General features: G+C 35.4%; 3 protein-coding genes across 4 annotated transcripts; 1 reads left to right on the forward strand and 2 right to left on the reverse strand.

Moving 5' to 3' along the window:
* The first annotated feature begins 4,194 nt into the window (after positions 1-4,194).
* LOC137944189 (uncharacterized) lies at positions 4,195-6,559 on the forward strand. Its single transcript, XM_068789764.1, has 2 exons — positions 4,195-4,587; positions 5,015-6,559. Exons 1-2 carry the CDS (start codon positions 4,495-4,497, stop codon positions 6,251-6,253), a joined length of 1,332 nt encoding a protein of 443 aa, XP_068645865.1. The 5' UTR covers positions 4,195-4,494; the 3' UTR covers positions 6,254-6,559.
* A 3,926-nt stretch (positions 6,560-10,485) lies between these two features.
* On the reverse strand, positions 10,486-13,221 carry LOC137944553 (aspartic proteinase Asp1-like). Of its 2 annotated transcripts, none has more exons than XM_068790236.1 (8): positions 12,939-13,221; positions 12,697-12,814; positions 12,381-12,613; positions 12,059-12,289; positions 11,836-11,968; positions 11,563-11,748; positions 10,900-10,972; positions 10,486-10,825 (listed from the first exon to the last, which is right to left on the reverse strand). In XM_068790236.1, the coding sequence occupies exons 1-8, from the start codon at positions 13,097-13,099 to the stop codon at positions 10,698-10,700; spliced, it is 1,263 nt and encodes a 420-aa protein (XP_068646337.1). In that variant the 5' UTR covers positions 13,100-13,221; the 3' UTR covers positions 10,486-10,697. The 2 variants fall into 2 exon arrangements, with proteins under 2 accessions (XP_068646337.1, XP_068646336.1); XM_068790235.1 differs by having other exon boundaries at positions 11,836-11,974; positions 12,939-13,220.
* Positions 13,222-19,776: 6,555 nt separating this feature from the next.
* On the reverse strand, positions 19,777-21,720 carry LOC137944280 (BTB/POZ domain-containing protein At5g41330-like). Its single transcript, XM_068789917.1, has one exon. The coding sequence runs from the start codon at positions 21,323-21,325 to the stop codon at positions 19,925-19,927; it is 1,401 nt and encodes a 466-aa protein (XP_068646018.1). The 5' UTR covers positions 21,326-21,720; the 3' UTR covers positions 19,777-19,924.
* Positions 21,721-22,569: the final 849 nt, after the last annotated feature.

The raw sequence follows: 22,569 nt of genomic DNA on the forward strand, positions 1-22,569 counted from the left end.
CAATTTTAGAAATAAGTTTAAAAGGTTGTTATTTAGGTAAATAAAAAATTTAAACCTAATATTTGGGTAAAAGTCCCTTTTAAAAAATATCACAAGATGTTTCTTTTCTCATCAGTTTATATGGAGTTAATATTTGTTCCTCCTTAGCATAAAATTAACAAATGAAAATAATAAAAAATAATAAAATATATTTAAATAAAAATAATAAAAATATTCAACTTATAAAATTTTAACAATACCCATTTTGACTATTCCATCCGCCATTCATTTCACAAAAAAAAAAACCCTTTTAAAATTATTTTTTCATTCATTCAATATCAATTATGAAGATGAGCCTCTTTGCTTCATGCAACCAACTCATTGACAAGCTTAAATCCAATTAAATAAAAATTCAAGTGAGCTACCTCCACATAATAATTAACTTTTCAATAATGTAACCCATTAGAACCAATAATAGAAAGCACCCCTCACATAGCTGCCAATATCACCTTGGCTTCTAAGCCCATTATTTAGGCCATTAAGAGCAAGTTTTCACCAAATGTAGAACCTCCATTTACCAAATTAATGGTGACATCCCACTTAACCAAACTCTAACATGACATATTGATATGTGTCACATATTGGCATTAATTATTATACATGGTATCTGTCAAATAAAACTGATTAAGGGCTGGCCATTCTTATTTCCCTCGTTAAGTAAAGAACAAATTGAAAATCGGTGATCATTCTTTTTAAATATTCAAGTAACGACCCGTTAGATATATTTTCAAAGCATGGCCTGAAAGCCCTAAATTTTTCCGACCCAACCTACATCAAGTAAGGATGAGTTCAACCTTTCACCTCCATGCCCTAGATCAATACCGGATCAAATATTTAAAATATCTATATATTTTTTCACGCAATAATTTAAACTTAATTGATGGATATTAACTATTTACATAGGTATGTAAATATTATTATTAAATTATTTTTTATTTGGTTAATATTTTTCTTGAAGTTTATTTTAAATAAAAACTCATCCCAAGAGCAAAATTATAATTTAAGAGAAACCGATAAAATTTGAAAGTTATTAATTATAATTAAAAATATTTTTTAGATATTTAAATTCCTGTAAATAATATTATAAATAACTATTTTATAGTTGATTTTATTCATATTATTTTTAAAATTATATTTAAAACTAGAATTATTCCTTCTTAGTTGGAGTTTAAAATTTTTAGTTATTTAAAATAAATAATATTTTACTAATAAATATGAAAAAAAATCCAATAATTATACCATATTTAGAGGGTAGGTAGACAAGTAACCTTTGAAGTTTGTTGTGGGCCCATGGTTATCTTAGCCTTGGAATCTAAGCATGACTAAACTCCTTAAACTAGTGATTAAGGAATAATTAAACTAGTGATTAAGGAATAATTAATTAGAGCCAGATTTGATACATGAACATATCTGGTTTCCGCACTCGAGCTGACGCATCAACACGTGCGCGTGTTAGTCCGAAGTCTACATCTATCACGCATCAATCAACCTTAGGCGTGACAAAAGCAAGTCTTATTTTGTAACGCGTCACGCCAAAGTGGAAGGAGACAACCATGGGGACATTGTTCTTAGACTCGTGGTCCAGACTTAAATGCACCCAATTCCCCTCATTGTAATGATTTAAAACCTATTGAAGATTAGAGATATTTTTGTTCGCATACTTAAATTATTAAAAGCAAGTATTTGGAATAAAAAACTGGTCTATTGGCTCACATTAGTGTTTGGTGTAACCGTATTGGTTGTGTGTCAAGGTAGATGTTTCAGAGAGACCTAAGAGAGTCGCGTCTCAATTTTTTAAGACACTCACCCCCTAATAAGAGGTTTCTTCACTAAACAAATAAACACATTTCATGTATCGGTTATGTGTCAAGTCAGATGTTTCAGAGAGACCTAGGGGAATCGTGTCTCAATTTTTTAAGACACCCACCCTTAATAAGAGGTTTCTGCACTAAACACATAAAACACATTCATGTATCGGTTGTGTGTCAAGGTAGATATTTTCGAGAGACCTAGGGGAGTCGTGTCTCAATTTTTTAAGACACCCACCCCTAATAAGAAGTTTCTTCACTAGACATATAAACACATTTCATGTATTGATTGTGTGTCGAGGTAGATGTTTCAGAGAGACCTAGGGGAGTCGTGTCTCAAATTTTTAAGACACCCACCCCTAATAAGAGGTTTATGCACTAAACATATAAAAACATTTCATGTATCGATTGTGTGTCAAAGTAGATGTTTCAAAGAGACCTAAGGGAGTCATGTCTCAAATTTTTAAGACACCCACCCCTAATAAGAGGTTTCTTCACTAAGCATATAAAAATATTTCAGGTATCGATTGTGTGTCAAAGTAGATGTTTTAGAGAGACCTAAGGGAGTCATGTCTCAAATTTTTAAGACACCCACCCCTAATAAGAGGTTTCTTCACTAAGCATATAAAAATATTTCAGGTATCGATTGTGTGTCAAAGTAGATGTTTTAGAGAAACCTAGGGGAGTCGTTTTCCAAAATTTTAGGACACCCACCCCTAATAAGAGGTTTTTGCACTAAACATATAAAAATATTTCATGAATCAATTGTGTGTCAAGGTAGATGTTTCCGAGAGACCTAGGGGAGTCATGTCTCAATTTTTTAAGACACCCACCCTAATAAGAAGTTTCTGCACTAAACATATAAAAACATTTCATGTATCGGTTGTGTGTCAAGGTAGATGTTTCAGAGAGACCTAGGGGAGTCGTGTCTCAAATTTTTAGGACACCCACCCCTAATAAGAAGTTTCTTCACTAAGCATATAAACACATTTCATGTATGGGTTGTGTGTCAAGGTAGATATTTCAGAGAGAGCTAGGGGAGTCGTGTCTCAATTTTTTAAGACACCCACCCCTAATAAGAAGTTTCTTCACTAGACATATGAACACATTTCATGTATCGATTGTGTGTCAAGGTAGATGTTTCAGAGAGACCTAGGGGAGTCATGTCTCAATTTTTTAAGACACCCACCCCTAATAAGAGGTTTCTGCACTAAACATATAAAAACATTTCATGTATCGGTTGTGTCAAGGTAGATGTTTCAAAGAGACCTAGGGGAGTCGTGTCTCAATTTTTTATGACACCCACCCCTAATAAGAGGTTTCTTCACTAAGCATATAAACACATTTCATGTATCAGTTGTGTGTCAAGGTAGATGTTTCCAAGAGACCTAGGGGAGTCGTGTCTAAATTTTTTAAGACACCCACCCCTAATAAGAGGTTTCTTTACCAAACATATATAAACACATTTCATATATCGGTTGTGTGTCAAGGTAGATGTTTTAGAGAGACCTAGGGGAGTTGTGTCTCAAATTTTTAGGATACCCACCCCTAATAAGAGGTTTCTTCACTAAGCATATAAACACATTTCATGTATTGGTAGTGTGTCAAGGTAGATGTTTCTGATAGACCTAGGGGAGTTGTGTCTCAATTTTTTAGGACACCCACCCCTAATAAGGGGCTTTTGTACTAAACATATAAAAACAATGAGAAATTAAAAGCAAGGTTGAACAGTTCAATATTATATACAAATTTTTCACAAAGAACAAAACTCCCACTAGCAACCATGTGAGATGCTAGGAAATACACACAACATGTAGGCCCCCTTTGCATGTCCAACCCCCTCCCCAGTTGGCCTGCATTATCCATTCCCCCTCTCCCCGGCCCACGCTTAAAGTCGCCGCGTAACGCCCTAAGACCCGGTTGGTAGAAATTGGAAAAATCGCAAAACCACAAAAACTCCAGAAAAGTCTTTCCACTCATTCCCCAGGTGAAATGTAATCAATGGAACGGAAAAAAAAAGTTAAAAAAGGTGAAAAGCGGTTTCCAGAGGGATTTACTTTTCGGGACGTTAGTGTAAACATTAGGAAATGATTGTAAAACGGCGGAAAAAGTGACTGGGAAAGTAGTTTTTTATGGAGTCGCGTAGGGAAAGTGGGTGGGGCCCATGGAGGGCGCACGAGGGGGATGCGCCGTGGGCGGACACCGACTTCGGAAAGTGGAGGGCGTAAACGTGCGCACGTAGACAATTAATCTTAGGGGTAATATCGGGATATCATAAAGAGTCATCGGAAAGAGATTAATCCTACGCACCAAACCCTTTTGTAGGTCAAGTTATTGCCGTGTTTGACCTCCAACTCTTCTCTCATTTTTCATCCGTTTCATTTGATTCCTTTTCACGAAACCGAAAGTGAAAATTCTCCAACAAAAACCAGAAAAAAAGGACTATAAGTCGTTTCTTTCTTCTGCTCACTTCCTCTTCGGTTTCTCCGATCGAAGTTTCACAGCCAAGACGACGGATTCATTGCAATTGTGTCTCGAATTCGGCCGTCGTTTTGCGGTTTCTGTCGCCTGTGCTTGGATTCCTGAACTTGATTGGAGCTGGAGCAGAATTCTTGAGTCTTTTGGGGTGTTTCTGAGGTGAGAAACGATGAGGGGAGTGAATAACAGTGTTGAGACGATAAATGCTGCTGCGACTGCGATCATCACTGCGGAGAGTCGAGTCCAACCGGATACGGCTCAGGTGAGTTGGTAGATCGGATTTTTCTTTTCGTTTTTTGGGTGTTTCTGTTTAAAGATTTGGATGGGATCGTTTCAGTATTTTCTAGTGTTTGTGTTCTGTTTGCGGAAAATTTGGTAATTTGATTTGGCAGTAGAATCGAATTTAACATGTTTTTTCGAGTGATTGATTGAAGTTTGGCTAGGAAGTTCGAGATCGGTGTGATTTTAGTTGTTGGAGTTGAGTTTTTGTCTGAAATTTTGATTTTTGGGGCTAGATAGTGGCGAAACGAGATCTGGTTGCGTGAGCTTATGAGAGTTTGCTGTTGATGGTCGTAAAACAGAATGTTTATGCTTTGTGATGATCCATTATCTTCCTGTTTTGGGAAATTATTTCATTATTGTTTGCTCAACTGGGTCTGGGTTTCTGAAAATCTTTGGATTTGTTGCAGAAGAGAAGATGGGGTGGTTGTTGGAGTATATACTGGTGTTTTGGATCCCAGAGGCATACAAAGCGTATTGGCCATGCTGTTCTAGTTCCTGAATCAAATTTACCTGGGCCTGCAGGACCTGCTGCTTCTGATAGTTTACCTCACCAGTCATCTCTTGTCTTGCCCTTCATTGCTCCTCCTTCTTCCCCTGCTTCTTTCCTCCAATCTGAGCTTCCATCTGCCACCCAGTCCCCTGCAGGATTACTATCTTTCACATCTCTATCTGCCAGTGTCTATTCTCCCCGTGGACCTCAGTCTATATTTGCTATTGGTCCCTATGCCCATGAAACTCAGCTTGTCTCACCTCCTGTATTCTCAACCTTCACTACTGAACCCTCCACAGCCCCACTAACTCCTCCACCTGAGCCAGTCCATCTCACCACTCCCTCATCCCCTGAAGTTCCTTTTGCTCATCTTCTGACCTCACTGGAATCCAAACAGAAGTCTCGTGAAGTTTGTAGACAGTTTCTTTCGTCGCAGTATGAGTTCCAATCTTACCAGTTGTACCCAGGGAGTCCTGTTGGCCACCTCATTTCCCCTAGCTCTGCAATTTCTGGTTCAGGCACTTCATCTCCCTTCCCTGATGTCGAGTTCCAGTCCAGCAGTTGTTCTTTTCCTACTTTCTCCTCGGGTGGTCCACCCAAACTTCTCAGCATTGAGGGACTCTCGTTGCGCAAGTCCATTCACAAAGATAATGCCAAACCTGTAGGCCCTGAGAGCTTAGAAGATCAAATATCTGCAATTGCATCTCTTGCCAATTCAGAGAATGGAGCCCAAAATGAAGAACTCATTATAAGCCACAGGGTCTCATTCGAGTTGAGTGGCGATGCGATTGCTAGCTGTTCAGCAAAAAAGGAAGACAGTGGAGAGGAGTCCATATCTGAACTGAAGTCAGTTCCTGTAGATGTCGAAGCAGAAGGAGATGATCCATCCACAGATGCAAAGAATGCTACAGAGTGCGACCAGACTTGTGGGTCCTCAAAGACAACAGAGGAGGGAGCATCAGCACATGTAAAAGCCCGGGGCCAACAACCATCGTTTGGAACTTCTAAAGAGTTCAACTTTGACAACTCAGATGGAGCATCCGTGGAGCCATCAGTTGGGTCAGATTGGTGGGCTAACGAGAAAGTTATAAGCACACAACCAGAAAAAGGGGCCAACTGGTCCTTCTTCCCAATGATTCAACCTGGTGTCAGCTGAGGGGTTGATGCAATCCTGCTTCCTATGACTCATGATGAGATGAATTCATCAGCAGTGTCTACACATCAATCCAGCTCAGGCCAATGAAGCTCACAAGCTACAACACAGCTCGGAGGTAGCCAAGAAACCGGTGGAGTTTTTGTAGCTCATCCTCCTCACCTGAAGCTCCCTTGAATGAGGCCAGCATAAATATTTCTTGCCTCCGTATGTGTTTCTCCCAGTTCCCTCTATTAGCATTACTTTGAAAGAATGCTTGTTCTCTTTCTCTTTACATATATGGGTGGTAATGCGGTCAATTTTACTACATCTGTATGGGCTGTACATGACGATATATACAATTGTTGGTAGATCTCTCTAAGAACAGAAAATTAAGCTGAATATGATCTATGTATTCGATCGGTCCGCCGTGGTCAAGAATTTTTATTTATTTTTAGGGTGGGGGGTAATGAAAATGAATTTTTCTTGATTATTTCTTAGGTGACGACACATTCTAAGTGGAATACAGTGCCTCATAAGATCCTTTATGATGCTATTAAACCCAGACCAGATTGGTCGGTCGAGCCTAAATTGATCAATTGGACTTGGTCCTCGTTTTTGGTTAACACATTATGAGACCCAAAAGTAAGTTAAAATTCAGCTGGTAAACTAATTGAAAAACCTGATCAACCATGTCTTTCGTCAATACAGAGGAATTCTCTAGGGGTGGAGCCTCTACCTTCTTTGCCATCAACAATGACAAGGTTGGGACTCCTCCATTGATGACACCAATAATGAGGGGGGTCACAACCTCTCTTCTTCACCTGAATAACACCTGAATCCATTAAAACTTCCCAAGGAGTTCAAATTTGACAACTGAGCATCGGTGGGCTAAGGAGAAAGTTACCTGTCATATGATTCATGATGAGATTATTCTGGTGAACATAGGAGTGATGCAAACCACTCGAGTGGTGGTCGGGAGGGCTTAAGAACTAAGTTATCGTGGGAGGAAGGAACAACCCTAGCAATGTGGGACTAAAGTCAGAATAATTATAAAAAATTCGACTGTATAAATATAATCTAATTATTTATATGTTCATAAAAGAGAGTGGGAGGAGACAACCAATCTCCTCCCTCTTTGCTAAGGAAATAAGAAAAACAAAGGAAAATAAAACAATTAATTATTAAAATATAAAAATTTGAAACAAAAAGGAAAAATATAATTAATGTTACTAAGTAATTAGATAATTAAGTAATTACTCATGTTCAATTAAAATATTGATTAGTCATTTCATTAAATAGGTCAATTGATCGGCTAATAAGCATAAATCATCCTGTAATTTATTATTATTTTAATTAATCAATAATTATTCAACCAATAAATGTATTAATTATCAATTATTTAACTAGTATTAGTCGCAGTCAAATAGTATGTTATTCTAGTTGTCTACACTGACTCCATTAATCATATTAATAAAATTAATTAATTATATAATTTAGTAACTACTACTTGTTCTGTTAAATAATTGATTATTTTTTACATTAAATAGGTCAATTGGCCGGTTAATTAGCATAAATCATTGCTTACTTGATTAGTAATTATTCAAATAGTAAATGTATTAATTACCAATTAATTAACTAGTATTAGCTGTCATTAGAAAGTATGTCATTCAACACCGGATAATTTACACATATAAATTATTTTTTAATATATTTTATAGTAGAAACAACATGAGTAAGGACATCCATAAAACTCAAGTACTTCATGATATAATATTACAATAACTTGAAAAATGAACTTTCAACTACCATATCATGGAAGGGGATAACTAGAAACCAAAAATTATAGATGTAATCATAGAATTTAAAGATACAATCAACTAATTTACCGTTATATTATACATCGATGATGAAGCTACGATTTAGATATTGTGTACATAGGTTATACCCTGATGTATGTTGTTACGATGTAATGTAGCTAGGATCGACTAAACCTTGCTTCTAATGGAGGGCTCCTAACAACATATAGACAAAAGTAGGAAAGATTTTGTCATAGATGAAGAGGAAAGATACAAAGTTAGGAGGTGTATTCCATACATAATGTTATTTGAAGTCACAAACTAAAATTTTAAACATAAAAACAAATATGTTTGCCAATGTTCTTTGTTAATTTGCTTTCTATTGTTGATAGAATCTTAATCCAATTAAATTACAAAAGTACATCATTGATCGTGTCTTTTTGGAGCTTCAGTTCTCCAACATTTTTGAACCATTTTATCAAGAACACCACATTTTAGAATAATGTATCTAATGCAACATCACTTTTTCCTTTGGCTTTCAAGTCAATATTCATGGCTTATGTCTTCCTCATGCAAGGCTTTGATGAGGCATCAACAAGTTTTTCAAATGGGTCCTAACAATAACAGGTTAAATAAGGGTTGGGAGTAATTGGAATTTGGAACACTAATAAACAAATATATTTATTATGGCTGCAATGGCTAGTCCTACAATCACTTTAGAGTGTTAAATGGGATTTAGTCCTCAATGTATATGGAACAAATATATCTATCTATATATGATTGTCATCTCTCAATGGAGGAAACTCGACCCATGATCTAAAACTAAATAAGTCACAAATCTAAAATAAAAAATAAAAAAATTCTAGTGCCTCTAAGGAAGCTTCACCATATTGATGCATTCACTATCATAATTGATTTTGAGTCACCCTCAACCATAAAAAGGGTAGAAAATCATAGTAGATGTGCAAACCATAATGCTAGACTAAAGTTCATTGGAAATGGAGTCTGGGTACCCATTGAACCTACAAAATACCATGCAAGACTAAAACAACCATCAAATTTCAATTTGCTCTCACACTAATCAAGGGGTATGCACAAGAGTGTGGTAGTTGAGAAAAAAGACAAGCTATTTATGGTTATAATATAATGTACTTTTAGTGCTTAGATGTATATTGCTTACTTCACTCGATCGCCCTAATATAAATGGGAGAATATATATGAAAATTCTTATTTATGTAATCCCTTCCTTGAGTAGTCTACCCCCTTTCTAATTTTTTTTGGCTTTGCTACGAGGACTCCTAACCATTTACTCAATCTAAGTTTGTTGCATTTAATCCAAAGCTAACTGTAATCTTTGTAATCTTAAGAACTTCATGTTTTCTTTTCCTATTAACAAAGATAGATAGGATCAATGGGAGAGAAAAGAAAGAAGGGGAGAAAGGGATTTTCCATTGTTTGGAAGGATAAAATTCTAAGAAAGAAAAAATGGAGAGAAAGCTCATTTCTCTCCTAGTTGTGGGATTTTCTTTCCAAAATCAAGGGATTCAAGGAAAAAATAAAAGAGAGATAAAGAAGAGAGAAACTTTTATCAGGCTCCCCTCTTTGTCCCCCTCTTCGTCGTCTTCTTTCTTCCTCTCCCTCTTACCCACTTAGGTTATGATATTTTTCAACAATTTATAACCTCCAATAGTGCATGTGATGACGTTTCTCCTTTTTCTATTTCCATTTCTTCAATGAACATCAAAACAAGAGAAAATGTCACTTGGTACACTCCCATACAGTTAGACTAAAGTAGTGATGAGGAAACCAAGGATGGCTAAACCATCCACCCCTTGCCTATAAATAGAGGCCGATAGTACTCCAGGAAATGGGAGTTTTTGGAAGAGGACATTTATTGGAAGATTTCTAGTTGAGGATCAAACTCTGCCAAAACAACTAGTGACTAGATTGAAAGATAGAAAGTTTACAAAACTCGTTAGAACTCTAGACCAGAAAACAACAAAAAACACTTTCAAATCCTTGCAGAGCTTTTAATTGGTATGGCCAAGTGGGCCGTTGCTTGTTTGTTACAAAGTGAAAGAAAAGGTTGTAGGTAAGGAGATATCTATTCCATATGTTAAGTCCCAGAATCAGTTGGCAGATATCTTCACTAAAGCTTTGGGCCGGAGCCACTTTAAATTGATTTGTTCTAGGCACTCATGACATCGATGCTCTAGCTTATGGGGGAGTTTTGACGAGTATCTTATTTGACCTTTTTTTTTTTATAATTCTATGGTTGGGTTTTTAGTTTTCTTTCTTTTAAAAAATTATTTTTTAAAAATAACTATCGAGTATTGTAATATGATATCATTGTATTTGATCAGTGATTGAACTTAGTTGACCTGCATTTAACCAATGATTAGGCTGAGTTTTATAAATGTGGTATTTCCCAAGTTGATCCCTCTATATTGCCCTTTAAATTTGAACTATTGTCAATATGCTAGTCTATTTTCTCTCAAACATTTAGCACAAAGGGATTGATAACAAGGACATAATGCATATATAAATGATCTAGCTTTCAAAACATCAAAATATTATGAAATTAATGCAGACAATTATCTACCCTTTCATACTACATTAGAAGATTGACCTCGTTTTAACTTCAAAGGATGATCATATTAATGACTTAATTAAGTAAGATGCTCAACTTCTAAAGACGAGCATGGTAGACTTGAAATCTTGTTACACTCTGAAGGAATCCATCCAATTCGCTGCTTTTCATTGTCATAAATCACCATCAGATTTTGCATCGATACATCTGAACAAGTAAGATTTGTTATTTGAGTGTCATATCAAAATAACTATAGATATTACAAAATGGGAAGGTTTTACCTCCAAAAATGTTGTGATCAGTTAGCCCAAATTCAGTGCCATTGAGGACTCCCAAGCACACGTTGCCTTGTGACTAATAAACAAATCACATGAATTAGAATATACTTGTTTAGCTAAAAATCATTAAAATATGACATAAATACCCCATACATCTAGGTTTCATATTAATAATTAAATACCCATGTAATATCAGTCAAATAATCACAAACTCTTGTTATTAGATTCCATTAATTTCCTATATTGTGACATAAAAATGTTAAAAAAAAAAAAAACTCTTGCATGAATGAATGATACAATCACTTGCAAATGTGTCCCAAATGAAATAGTATGATATCCTCACATTCTTTGTACATGATGTGTATCCTATGAGTGTAAGTCACAAAAAAGACCGAAAAAGACTCGTGTGGTCTCATTCATGGCAAATACTATCACCTATATAGCGATTTTTCGCTCGGTTATATTCAAGTTTCTATATATAACATATGCATCATGAAGCATAGAAACTTATATGTCATCTACTAGTTCTAGTCTTTTTTTTTTTTTTTTTTGAACCAGACATCTCAAAAGATCAATATTAATAGAAAACAGGGAACTAGGAAGGATCTTAGTGTCTATTTGATATTTTAAGATTATGTAGAGAGTTAACCTAAAATTTGTTCATACCGAGATGATAAGATAACCTTCAGGGGGTATTGTCAGCTGCGTCTCCTTCCCAAAACTCAGCTCAAAGGAGCTGAAGTAATTCTCGACTTCAGCAACGTTTTTGAACGGTCTGGAGCCCTTCATACACAGTGGAAGCGTGTCATCGTCTTCGGATAGCGTAAATTTTCCGGTTATATCGATTTCCACCTGAAACAATCAGATAAAAAACACAGTTCTGATCAGCCATGTGAGAGATGTCTGCGAAAACTTTCAACATTAATCCGATTCACTCACACTTGCTAGAACTGCCTCGTAAGCTCTCCCACTGAAGTAAGTGTAGGTGCTTCCGCTGTCAAAAACCACGGTTAGCCCGTCCACCGTCGGTGATGACTTTCCGGCGGTGAGATTTGCAGGTCCCGGGGAGTAGCTGCCGCTAACGGAAAGAGTAGTGAGAAACCCAGTTACTTAGAAAGATAGGTCTGTCGTGTTAGTTTCAAAGATACTGAAGAGCGCTTACAAGGGAAGAGCTTGTGTTAATGGCGCCCAGGTGACTCCTCCGGGAATTATTTCATCTCCGAAGAAGATGTATCCTCCACCGTTTCCGCCAAAGCAGTGGCCTATGAGGTTGGTAGTTAATCTCAGATTACGGAGCTGCGAGGGAATGCTGATTTTGCCGCCACCCATACCGAGAACTCCGTCTCCCTTCGGTAGCGTACTAAGAAAATCTCCTCTTTGGTCGTATCCGCACCTGCAGACAGAAATGGAGAGGACCAAGGAACAGATGATTTAGTAATTGTTTAATTCACGATTCGATTAATGAAAGCAGCGCTTTTGTTTACCCGATTGCAAGATCAGGTCGGAGTTTGCTTCCGTTGGAGAGAAAGAGAGAGAAAGAGTCATGGACAAGGACCCCCAGGGAGGAGTCCCCGTCTGCGTAGACAATGTGGTAATCGCACTGGTCTTCTGGGTTTTTGCGTCTGTAACGGCGGGGGAATTGCAGGTTCAGACAGTCTGCGTCGTCCCTCTTCACGATGTTCTGCTTCTTGGGTTTGTAGAGGGGATGGGGAAGGTTCTGTGGAAAATATTAGAACGATGAGTCGAGGAGAAAGAGAAAGAAGAAGAAGGAGAAGAAGAAGAAGAAGAAGATCAAGAGACCGGGGAGCAGCTGACGCAGGGTGCATCGCATTGGAGCCAGGTGAGATCACTGCCACTGTCAATGTCGAGGAAGTAAGGTTTCGGGGGATTGCCGATTTCAACTGTAACATAGTAAAATCTGCATTCCGTAGATCGACTCCATTACATAGGTTGAATTGCAGAAGAAATTAAGAAAGAACCCGAGCTTGAATTGCAACAGAAATCAACTGAAATTCTGGTTCGAGAAATAGAAGTAAACATACCCTTCTGGGTACACATTTCCGTGGAGTTCAAAGATGGCTGTCGAAGAACATGGGTTGGACGGCTTCCTCTTCATATCAAGCAGATGCAGCTCCCTGGAAGCAACAAAGACGAGACTGAGCGAGAAGGAAAGCACCAGGGGGAGCACCAAACTCAGAGTCATCGTCGCATTGCTCGCAGGCGTTTCTTTCTTCTCTTGTTTCACGTATAAATGTACCTACGAAAGGAGGAATTAGGGTCTCAGAAACTCTCGGTGTGAATCGTCTTATCTGGTTCCTCAAAAGGGGTCTACCCAAGTCTATGCATCTTCTACCTTTTTTCTTGATTGGCCTGAAGGTACGTCGAACAGCAAGAAAGATGAAAATTTCTGAGCAAGGATCCCCAATAGACATGGCTTTGGCCCTTTGCCGTTTCAGAAATTTCCAGGAAAGTGAGAGAGAGAGAGAGGTAGATTTCTTTATGTTTTGAAATGGTTTTCAATTGTTCCCTCTTATACAGGTGAGTAAAACTATTATTTTGCACGTGAATAAGTCTTATTCATATTCTATCTTATTGAATCGATAAGAGTACAACTTGATACTTTGTTTGGAATAGCAAATCCCAGCTTCTTAACTTGTAGAACAAACTTACTTGTTTGGCAAGAAAGAAAGGATGAAGTGGTTAAAGACTATCTCTGGTCTCTCTTTTTCTTTTTGAAAGTGGTTTAAATAATTATTGCCTAGCTTTTTGATAACTTCTTAAATGAGTAGATTATAATAGATGAAAGCATTATAGTAGGGTGCACTTGTGCCACTATGAATCCCTAGAAAAATGAAAAAAAAAAAAAAAAGTTGATCAAATTTTTAGGTGTTTAAGTCAGTTTTATTGGATAAAAAATTTCTAATAATTCTTGAATCAAAGCAGAGGGTAGAACTATAAAGTTTCTTGAGATTTGTCTTAGCATGGGATTGTAAACTAACTTCCTTTATTTGTGAGAAATCAACATGAACAAACATTCCACCTCATATTGAAATTGATATGTTATACAAACACTTATCTAAGATTGAGATGAGACTCAAAACCCCTAATTAAAAGTGAGTAGAACCAATATTTTGCACGTGAATAAGTCTTATTCATGTTCTATCTTATTTAATCGGTAAAAGTACAACCTGGTACTTTGTTTGGAACAACAAACCCCAACTTTGGTCGAACAAACTTACTTGTTTGGCAAGAAATAAAGGACGAAGTAGTTAAAGACTATCTCCGGTCTATCTTTTTCTTTTTAAAAGTGGTTTAAATATTGTCGCCTAGCTTTTTATAAATTCTTAAATGAATGGATTATAACAGATGAAAGCATTATAGTAGGGTGCACTTGTGCCACTGTGCATCCATAGAAAACATGTAAAAATAAAAAATAAAAAAATTAGTTGATCAAATTTTTAGGTGTTTAAGTTAGTTTTAGTGGATAAAAAAATTCTAATAATTCTTGTATAAACATAGCGGGTAGAACTATAAAGTTTCTTGAGATTTGGCTTAACATGGGATTGTAAACTAACTTCCTTTATTTATGTGCAATCCACATGAATAAACATTCCATCTTATATTGAAATTGATATGTTATACAAAAATCTATCTTAGACTGAGATGAGACTCGACAACCCTAATTAAAGGTGAATAGAACTAATATTTTGCACGTGAATAAGTCTTATTCATATTCTATCTTATTTAATCGATAAAAGTACGATCTGGTAGTTTGTTTGGGACAACAAATCCTAGCTTTGTAACTTGGTCGAACAAACTTACTTGTTTGGCAAGAAATAAAGGATGAAGTCGTTAAAGACTATCTCCAGTCTATCTTTTTCTTTTTGAAAGTGGTTTAAATAATTGTTGCCTAGATGTTTATAACTTCTTAAATGAGTAGATTATAATAGATGAAAGCATTATAGTAGGGTGCACTTGTGCCACTATGAATCCCTAGAAAAATGTAAAAAAAAAAAAAAAAAATTGATCAAATTTTTAGGTGTTTAAGTCAGTTTTATTGGATAAAAAATTTCTAATAATTCTTAAATCAAAGTAGAGGGTAGAACTATAAACTTTCTTGAGATTTGTCTTAGCATGGGATTGTAAACTAACTTCCTTTATTTGTGAGAAATCAACATGAATAAACATTCTACCTCATATTGAAATTGATATGTTATACAAACATTTATCTAAGATTGAGATGAAACTCAAAACCCCTAATTAAAGGTGAGTAGAACCAATATTTTGCACATGAATAAGTCTTATTCATGTTCTATCTTATTTAATCGGTAACAGTACAACCTGGTACTTTGTTTGGAACAACAAACCCCAACTTTGGTCGAACAAACTTACTTGTTTGGCAAGAAATAAAGGACCAAGTGGTTAAAGACCATCTCTGGTCTATCTTTTTCTTTTTAAAAGTGGTTTAAATATTGTCGCCTAGCTTTTTATAAATTCTTAAATGAATGGATTATAGTAGATGAAAGCATTATGGTGCACTTGTGCCTGTGTATCCATAGAAAACATGTAAAACTAAAAAATAAAAAAATTAGTTGATCAAATTTTTAGGTGTTTAAGTTAGTTTTAGTTGATAAAAAATTTCTAATAATTCTTGTATCAAAGAAGAGGGTAGAACTACAAAGTTTCTTGAGATTTGGCTTAACATGGGATTGTAAACTAACTTCCTTTATTTGTGTGCAATCCACATGAATAAACATTCCATCTCATATTGAAATTGATATGTTATACAAAAATCTATCTCAAACTGAGATGAGACTCGACAACCCTAATTAAAGGTGAATAGAACTAATATTTTGCACGTGAATAAGTCTTATTCATATTCTATCTTATTTAATCAATAAAAGTACAACCCGGTACTTTGTTTGGAACAACAAACCCTAGATTTGTAACTTGGTCGAACAAACTTACTTGTTTGGCAAGAAATAAAGGATGAAGTGGTTAAAGACTATCTCAAGTCTATCTTTTTCTTTTTGAAAGTGGTTTAAATAATTGTTGCCTACCTTTTTATAACTTCTTAAATGAGTTGATTATAATAGATGAAAAACCAAATTTTTAGGTGTTTAAGTAAGTTTTAGTGGATAATTTTTTTTTTACTGTAAGTTTGCTTGTCATACAAAATGTAAATGAAAATAGGAAAATGAGTTTCCTATCGAACAATTAAACCTATAAAATACAAACACTTAAAAGAAATTTATAGTGGTTTTGCCATTGTGACCTCTATCTAAATAAAAACATGGAGAGTGTTTATGATCTTCTATGAGATATATTTAAGGAAAAAACATGAGAAGGAGGATTTTGGGTCTAAAAGTATTATATCTTCATTGGTTAACAACCAATAGCAATGACTCATGATTTTTTTTCTTGCATTTTATACCTTAAAAGATTTTGTGAAGTTAATCAAGAACATTGAAATTTTCAAATTGGAAATTTTTTTTGAAGTATAAAAATAACTCTTAGCTCAATAGGCACAAATACTCTCTAACTTGACTTATTAAAATTATTTTATCTTAAGGAAAATCTCATTGAAAAGAATCAAAATTATTACACTATTTTAAGTCTAAAATGAGGTAACGTAATTTTACGTTATGAATTATCTCTATCTTAAAAAACATAAGAAAAAAAACCCTTATAGGTGATTAAGTTTAAACGGGTAACGTAATTTTACGCCTTAATTTCAAGACGAATCAGAGTATATATCGTACTTAAAACGTAATGTTGATACACTCACCACTAGTGGAAAAATAAATGATAAGAAAAACATTCATCAATTTTATCATGAAGCTTTTGGACACTTAGATGTTTTATTGTACCACTTTGATAATGCTATTGATGGGATCAAAAGTTATGAAGAACCTCAAATTGAAGAACTTTACTTGCCAAGGAAGGTAGAAGACAAGGGGTTAAAGCCTTTAGTTTCCCTTTTCAAAAGAGTTTGAACAATGACCACCTTTTATTGACTCGGTGTAGTTAAAACTCTCTTCACTTTTTATATCTACTATGTGATGCATGATAAAAAAAAAAAAAAATATAAGGAAAAATTTAATGATATTGAATGCATGTTATTTAATAATTATATATCGAAAGATGAATACTCCATAATATATAACTCGTGTATTTATGGGGAATGGGATAGGACCAAGCACTACAAGAAAATCGATTTTTGTAAATAAATAATTCGGTGGTGGAAATAATTATCCCAAGAAATTTCTGAATTCACTGGGAAAAATAATACCTTCCCTAGTGAATAAAAAATTCGGTGCCACAAATCAATCGATTAAAAAATATTCTAAAATACTTTTTCTAGGAAATGTTTAAATTGATGGGATAAAGGTACTTCTTACCAATGAATTAAGAAATTCACTACAAAAAGTGTTAATTTAAAATAAATTTATAACAAAATTTCCTTGGTTTAAAAAAGTAAAATCTATTAATGTAAATAAATTTAATGAGATATTTTAAATATTAAATTAAATTAATTATATTTGCATAATAATCAGTTTGATAAAATTAATTAATTTGTTATATTTGACTAAAAATAAAAATAATAAATTAAATTAATAACTAAGATACACATTGATTTTATATCAAGAATATTACTAGCAAAGTTACCAAAATGAAATTATGAAGTGAACATAATTAATTCGAGATTTATGTGTTTATATTTATTTATAATTCTTAACTAACTTATGAAATGCATAATCATAATTTAGTTTCAGTGTCTAATTCATGTTTAGATTTCATATTATTAGATATTTGTCTTTTATATTATTTATAATATTTAACTTTAATAATGTTTATAACTGATATAATGCTTAATCATAATTTAATTTTAGGATCTAATTTTTTACATGAAATTAAAAAGGGGAATTATGATTAGAAAATATAAATTAATATAAAGTAATTGCTCTTAGATGGATAATAAGAAAACTAGGAAGAATAAATTAAGTTATTCATTTAACAATTAGTCGATGTATATAATTAAGAAAATATATCACAAACATATAAGATTGTGTACATTATTAAATTGAATAATTCATTTTATTTACTTAAACTTGTTCAATTTTATTTGTATAAAATTTATTTTCAAAATAAATTACTTATTTGATATGAAATTAATAATGAGAAAAATAAATAGTCTCTACGGTAGATATATTTCTTTACTTAAGATTTATAATTTAGATTTAATATTTAAATTAAAATTTTATACACTAAAATTAAAAATAACCTTATTAATTAAAATGTTATTTTATTTTTTAAATATTTTATAAATTAATTTATGTTTTCCTTTTCCTCATATTTCTTTCTCCTACTATTTTTTCATTTGACCTTTTTAAAGCTGAACAGAGATGAGAGCTGTTATTGAAGTTACCAAAACCCAAGAGGAAGGAGATGAGGTGACAAGAGTCATGACGTGAGAGAGAAAAAATTAGGAACGGAAGAGGTGGGAAAGAGAAGAAGCTAATTTTTACTTTACTTTAAAATTCATGAAATTTTTTGTAAACTTGCAATCAGATTTCATAGATTGTGATGATTTTTATGGAAAAGCTACAGTGAGAACCAGACGTCGAGCCTGTGTTTTTCCATCATGAACCTCTGTGGGAAGCTTGCAGGAAGGAAATATGCCTGCAACTGTGCACGACCGCCATCTCTCTTAGTTTCAGAAACTACCAGACGACCCAAGATTCCAACGAGAGTAGAAAGAGCACAGACAAAGCACGAGCTCATAAAAACGATTCCTAAGCCCATTAACTCAAGAACCAGATATCAGTTTCAGACGATGACTTTAAACCAATTCCAGTTAGGTTGTTCATACCTTTTGCCCACTTACAAAAATTGATTGAACGCATAACATTGATTGAAGAAGCATTGAGCGGTTATTCTTTTAACAAGAAGTAGGACACTCTCATCTACTGAAAATGGCAATATCATAAAACGCAATTAAGTGGACGGTTTCTTCCCCTACCTGCAAAACCAGAACATATTTAACTCCATTGTTAAAATTCAGTAAAGGAAGAACTAGTTTTTGTTTAGCTCAGTCACTGCAAGAGATTTCTTACCTTCTGATATCCGTGGCCAATTTTCCAGATTTTATGTGACCTAAGAACTTCAGGTTGAGAATGCCAAAAAGAAACAATACAAAAAGATCTTGTGGCTGCAGGTCACGATTCATGTCAATAATTGTTTGGTTTTTTCTTTTTCTGGAAACCATGAAGTTGTCCACCACCTGCTCCCTCCAACGAATATGAATTGATAATTGCCAGAAGCCAGCTTGTTCCTTATTGGCATCTGAGAGAAATCGCCTGGCCAGTTGATCCTTCGGCGGATATCAAGGAGTACCAGAAACAGCATGTGCAGAGATCATTACTCGATCACTCATTTAAGTTGGTACGTTTCTTCACCAAAAGATTCTGAAACAAGCTTGTCAAAGATCAGAAAAAGCCCGACCAAGCATCAGCCATCAGGAAGGAAGCCCTGAATTCCTCATTCAGTCCAAATGGGTTAACTTTTACTTCTGAGATCAAACAAATATTCCTAGATCTCAGTTGTTTAATTTCTATTCAGTCCAACTCATACTATAATAAGCTCTGTAAAAAGAGATCAACAATTAACATGAAGTTAACCTCTTGTAAGAGCTAAGCTTTCTCACTGTTATCTGAAACAACAAATTGGATGTTCCATGCTCATCTGAAGCGGTTCTTAATTGTTCTCCCAAGTGCAAACAATTTTGCCCAAACTGATTTAGTGCTGGTGAGTTCTAAAGATTTCAAAAGAGAATAACAAATGAGTTGATAGCAAAGTCATAGACAGAAGATTAGAGTATCTGATACAGGAATTACATCAATTTGTTTTCTTACATGAGTCGTTTTTTTTCTAGTTTTTGGATGAACAGAAAGCACCCATTTACAAGAATGACCCGTTTACAAAAAGAATCAAAGAAAGAAATAATTTACACAAATTATCTTAGTCATCATAATCTAGGACACTGCCACACTTCAATAGATTGTTGATCCTTCCTTGTCAAGAACATCTTGTTCCCACCAAAGCACATGTTTGTAATCCTACATCCACCCATATCCTTTGCTCTACCCATTGAATTCTTCCTGAATACCCTGTCTCTCAATCCATCTTCGTTACTTTTGGAAGAACCCATCAACACTTCTGACCACAATTCAACATCCCCACCCTTGCTGCAAAAGATTTGATTCCCATGGCTTTGAATTTTGCAGCCAGCTCCCTCTTTCTTCGCATTGACCCTCCTTCCTTCGCCGAGACATACCCACGGATCATCTAGGCTGAGCTTCCTCAGATCAGCCATGAAAACTTCTCCAGAGTTCACTCCAACCTTAAAGATAGCAGAGAGGCTATTGGATACAGTAACATCAGAGAAGCAGTCTACCTTTTCTTTCAACTCAAAAGATGGAGTGGAAGACCTCAAGTCCCACAATTTGATGTTGCCCAACAACCCAAATGGTCCTCCGTGTGTACCAGATGCTAAGAGCAGATTATAACTCGATATCCACTCCAATTTTGTGGCAGGGAGGGCGGAATCAATCTCTGCACCATAAATTTCCTGCCGGGCAATCTCCATGACGGGTCGGAAGCTCCCAGAGAGATCATAAACCATGATGGAATTCGAATTCCGTCGACCTGATTCAAAGCTGGTGAATAGGTACTCGGGTGAGGAACCAATAGCTTGGACTGTTGAACTGGACTTGGTTTCATTCTCCCAATATATGGTTTCCCTTACACACCCTTCTTCTAGGTCCAGAATTTGGAGACCAGAGAAGTCTGTGGCGCCGGCGGCAGCAATAGAAGGAGAAATGGACAGAAGGGAGTCCACAGCAGAAAACTGGGTTAAAACTGTTGATTTCTTATGCAACGACCAATCGAAGGAAGTAATTTTGCTACCATGGGCAACATGGATAGACCCGTAAGGCGTGGAGGATATGGCAGAAGGCGAATCCCGGCCATTTGTTGGCAAAATCAGAGATTTTTCGAGGCTGAACGCATCGAACTGAGAGGGGTTTGATAAAGATGAAACGAGATGAGATTGGAGACCGTAGAAATCAGCTTCAGAGATTAGGTCTTGTATATCAAAAGATTTGGCTTTGGATGGAAGATTCCCGGTTCGAAGCAGGGACAAAAGAACGGCAAAGAGATCAGGGTCCCTGTCTATGAAATGGTCATCAGACAGGACCGAAGAGACGTTCGAAAACGAGGAAAGGAGAGAACTCGGACCAGCTAAGCTGAGGGTTTGCGGGCTTGTTTGAAAGATCAGGCCTCCAACATTGAGAGAGACGACGTTCGTCTGGGATTTCTTCTTGGAAATGCCCTGTGTGACAGCACCAACTTCAGCAAAAGGAGGCATATCCAGGGGAAAATGGTACACCTAATTGCCGATAGAAACTCTAACTCACCAAAAACACAACCCTTCAATCCTCTCCCGATTTTTCCCTTGAAATCCCTAACCTCCCTTCGAAGAAATCAAACCGACACACCCAACGGCTCCAAACAACCAAAAAAAAAAAAAAAAACTGCTCTCTTCCCCTTCACAAAAGAGTTTCAGAGAAAAAAACCCACTTCAAATCTCAAAACAGTATCCTTGAAAGCATGACCGAAAGAAAAAACAAAGCACCCAATATCCCGTTCAGCAGCAAACGACCCTTTATTGCTGCAGATTCGATGGCTTTGCAAACCCTAGAACAGGCAGGAGAGCCGCTGCCTGCCAAGTAGGCAGTGGTTGAGGAGATGAACAAGGACGAATCACTGCAACGTCTGAATGACTATTTAAGGCAAAGGCAGCCGTTTCAAGCCTTCTAGAGGGTCAAAAGTCATGGTCAACCAGGCGAGGATGAAATGTAAATGGAAACCAACAACAATGAATTCATTGTTGCACTCTGCATCTCTCCACCCCAATTAAAAAAAATAAAATGTAAAGCATCGCGGAAATTACAGAGACGCCAAAGGAGAACTCCCGTGGGGCAGGAGAACACCAGATGACCATGACCAGATGCTCATTGTTGGATATAAGGATAGCTAAAGTGTTGGAACATGCGAAAATATAATTTTTTTTTGTAAAAGACCAGTGGATCGGAATGTTATTTTATGTTTATTAAGAAAAACATGTTAAATTGCGATATAATTTTTTAAACCAATTTCATGGGAGCATTCTCCCCTCTAATGCCTCTGCAAAAAGGAAAGGGCTCTCTCTCAAAAAAAACATCTCTTCTAATTTAAATTTTTTAATTTCAGAAATTAATTTATGGGTTGAAAGAGATTTTTATTAAATATTTATAATAATTACCAAATTTTAAAATTAAAATTACTTTTACTTTAATATGAAAAAAAATAATTTCGAGAGGAAGAGACATAGGAAGGATTAAAGGTCAGACTAGGACAACGAGAAGACATGCTCGATGAAGGAGGAAAAGTAAAAAAGAAAAATTGTGCGACTAAGAAATTTAATGTAAGTTTACACGAGGGAAAATAGTAAAAATATATTTTTATTTAAAAAATATTGTTCTTGTATATTTTTATTATTTTATTTATTTATTTATTTATTTTGCTTGGGTGAAAAGAAATGAATCTTGAATGATCCAAAAGATGACTCAA

The sequence above is a fragment of the Aristolochia californica genome, unplaced genomic scaffold, assembly GCF_029961685.1.
Source record: "Aristolochia californica isolate CCGP_79_NKW_82.1479 unplaced genomic scaffold, dmAriCali1.0.hap1 SCAF_11, whole genome shotgun sequence".
In the NCBI taxonomy this organism is placed as follows: domain Eukaryota; kingdom Viridiplantae; phylum Streptophyta; class Magnoliopsida; order Piperales; family Aristolochiaceae; genus Aristolochia; species Aristolochia californica.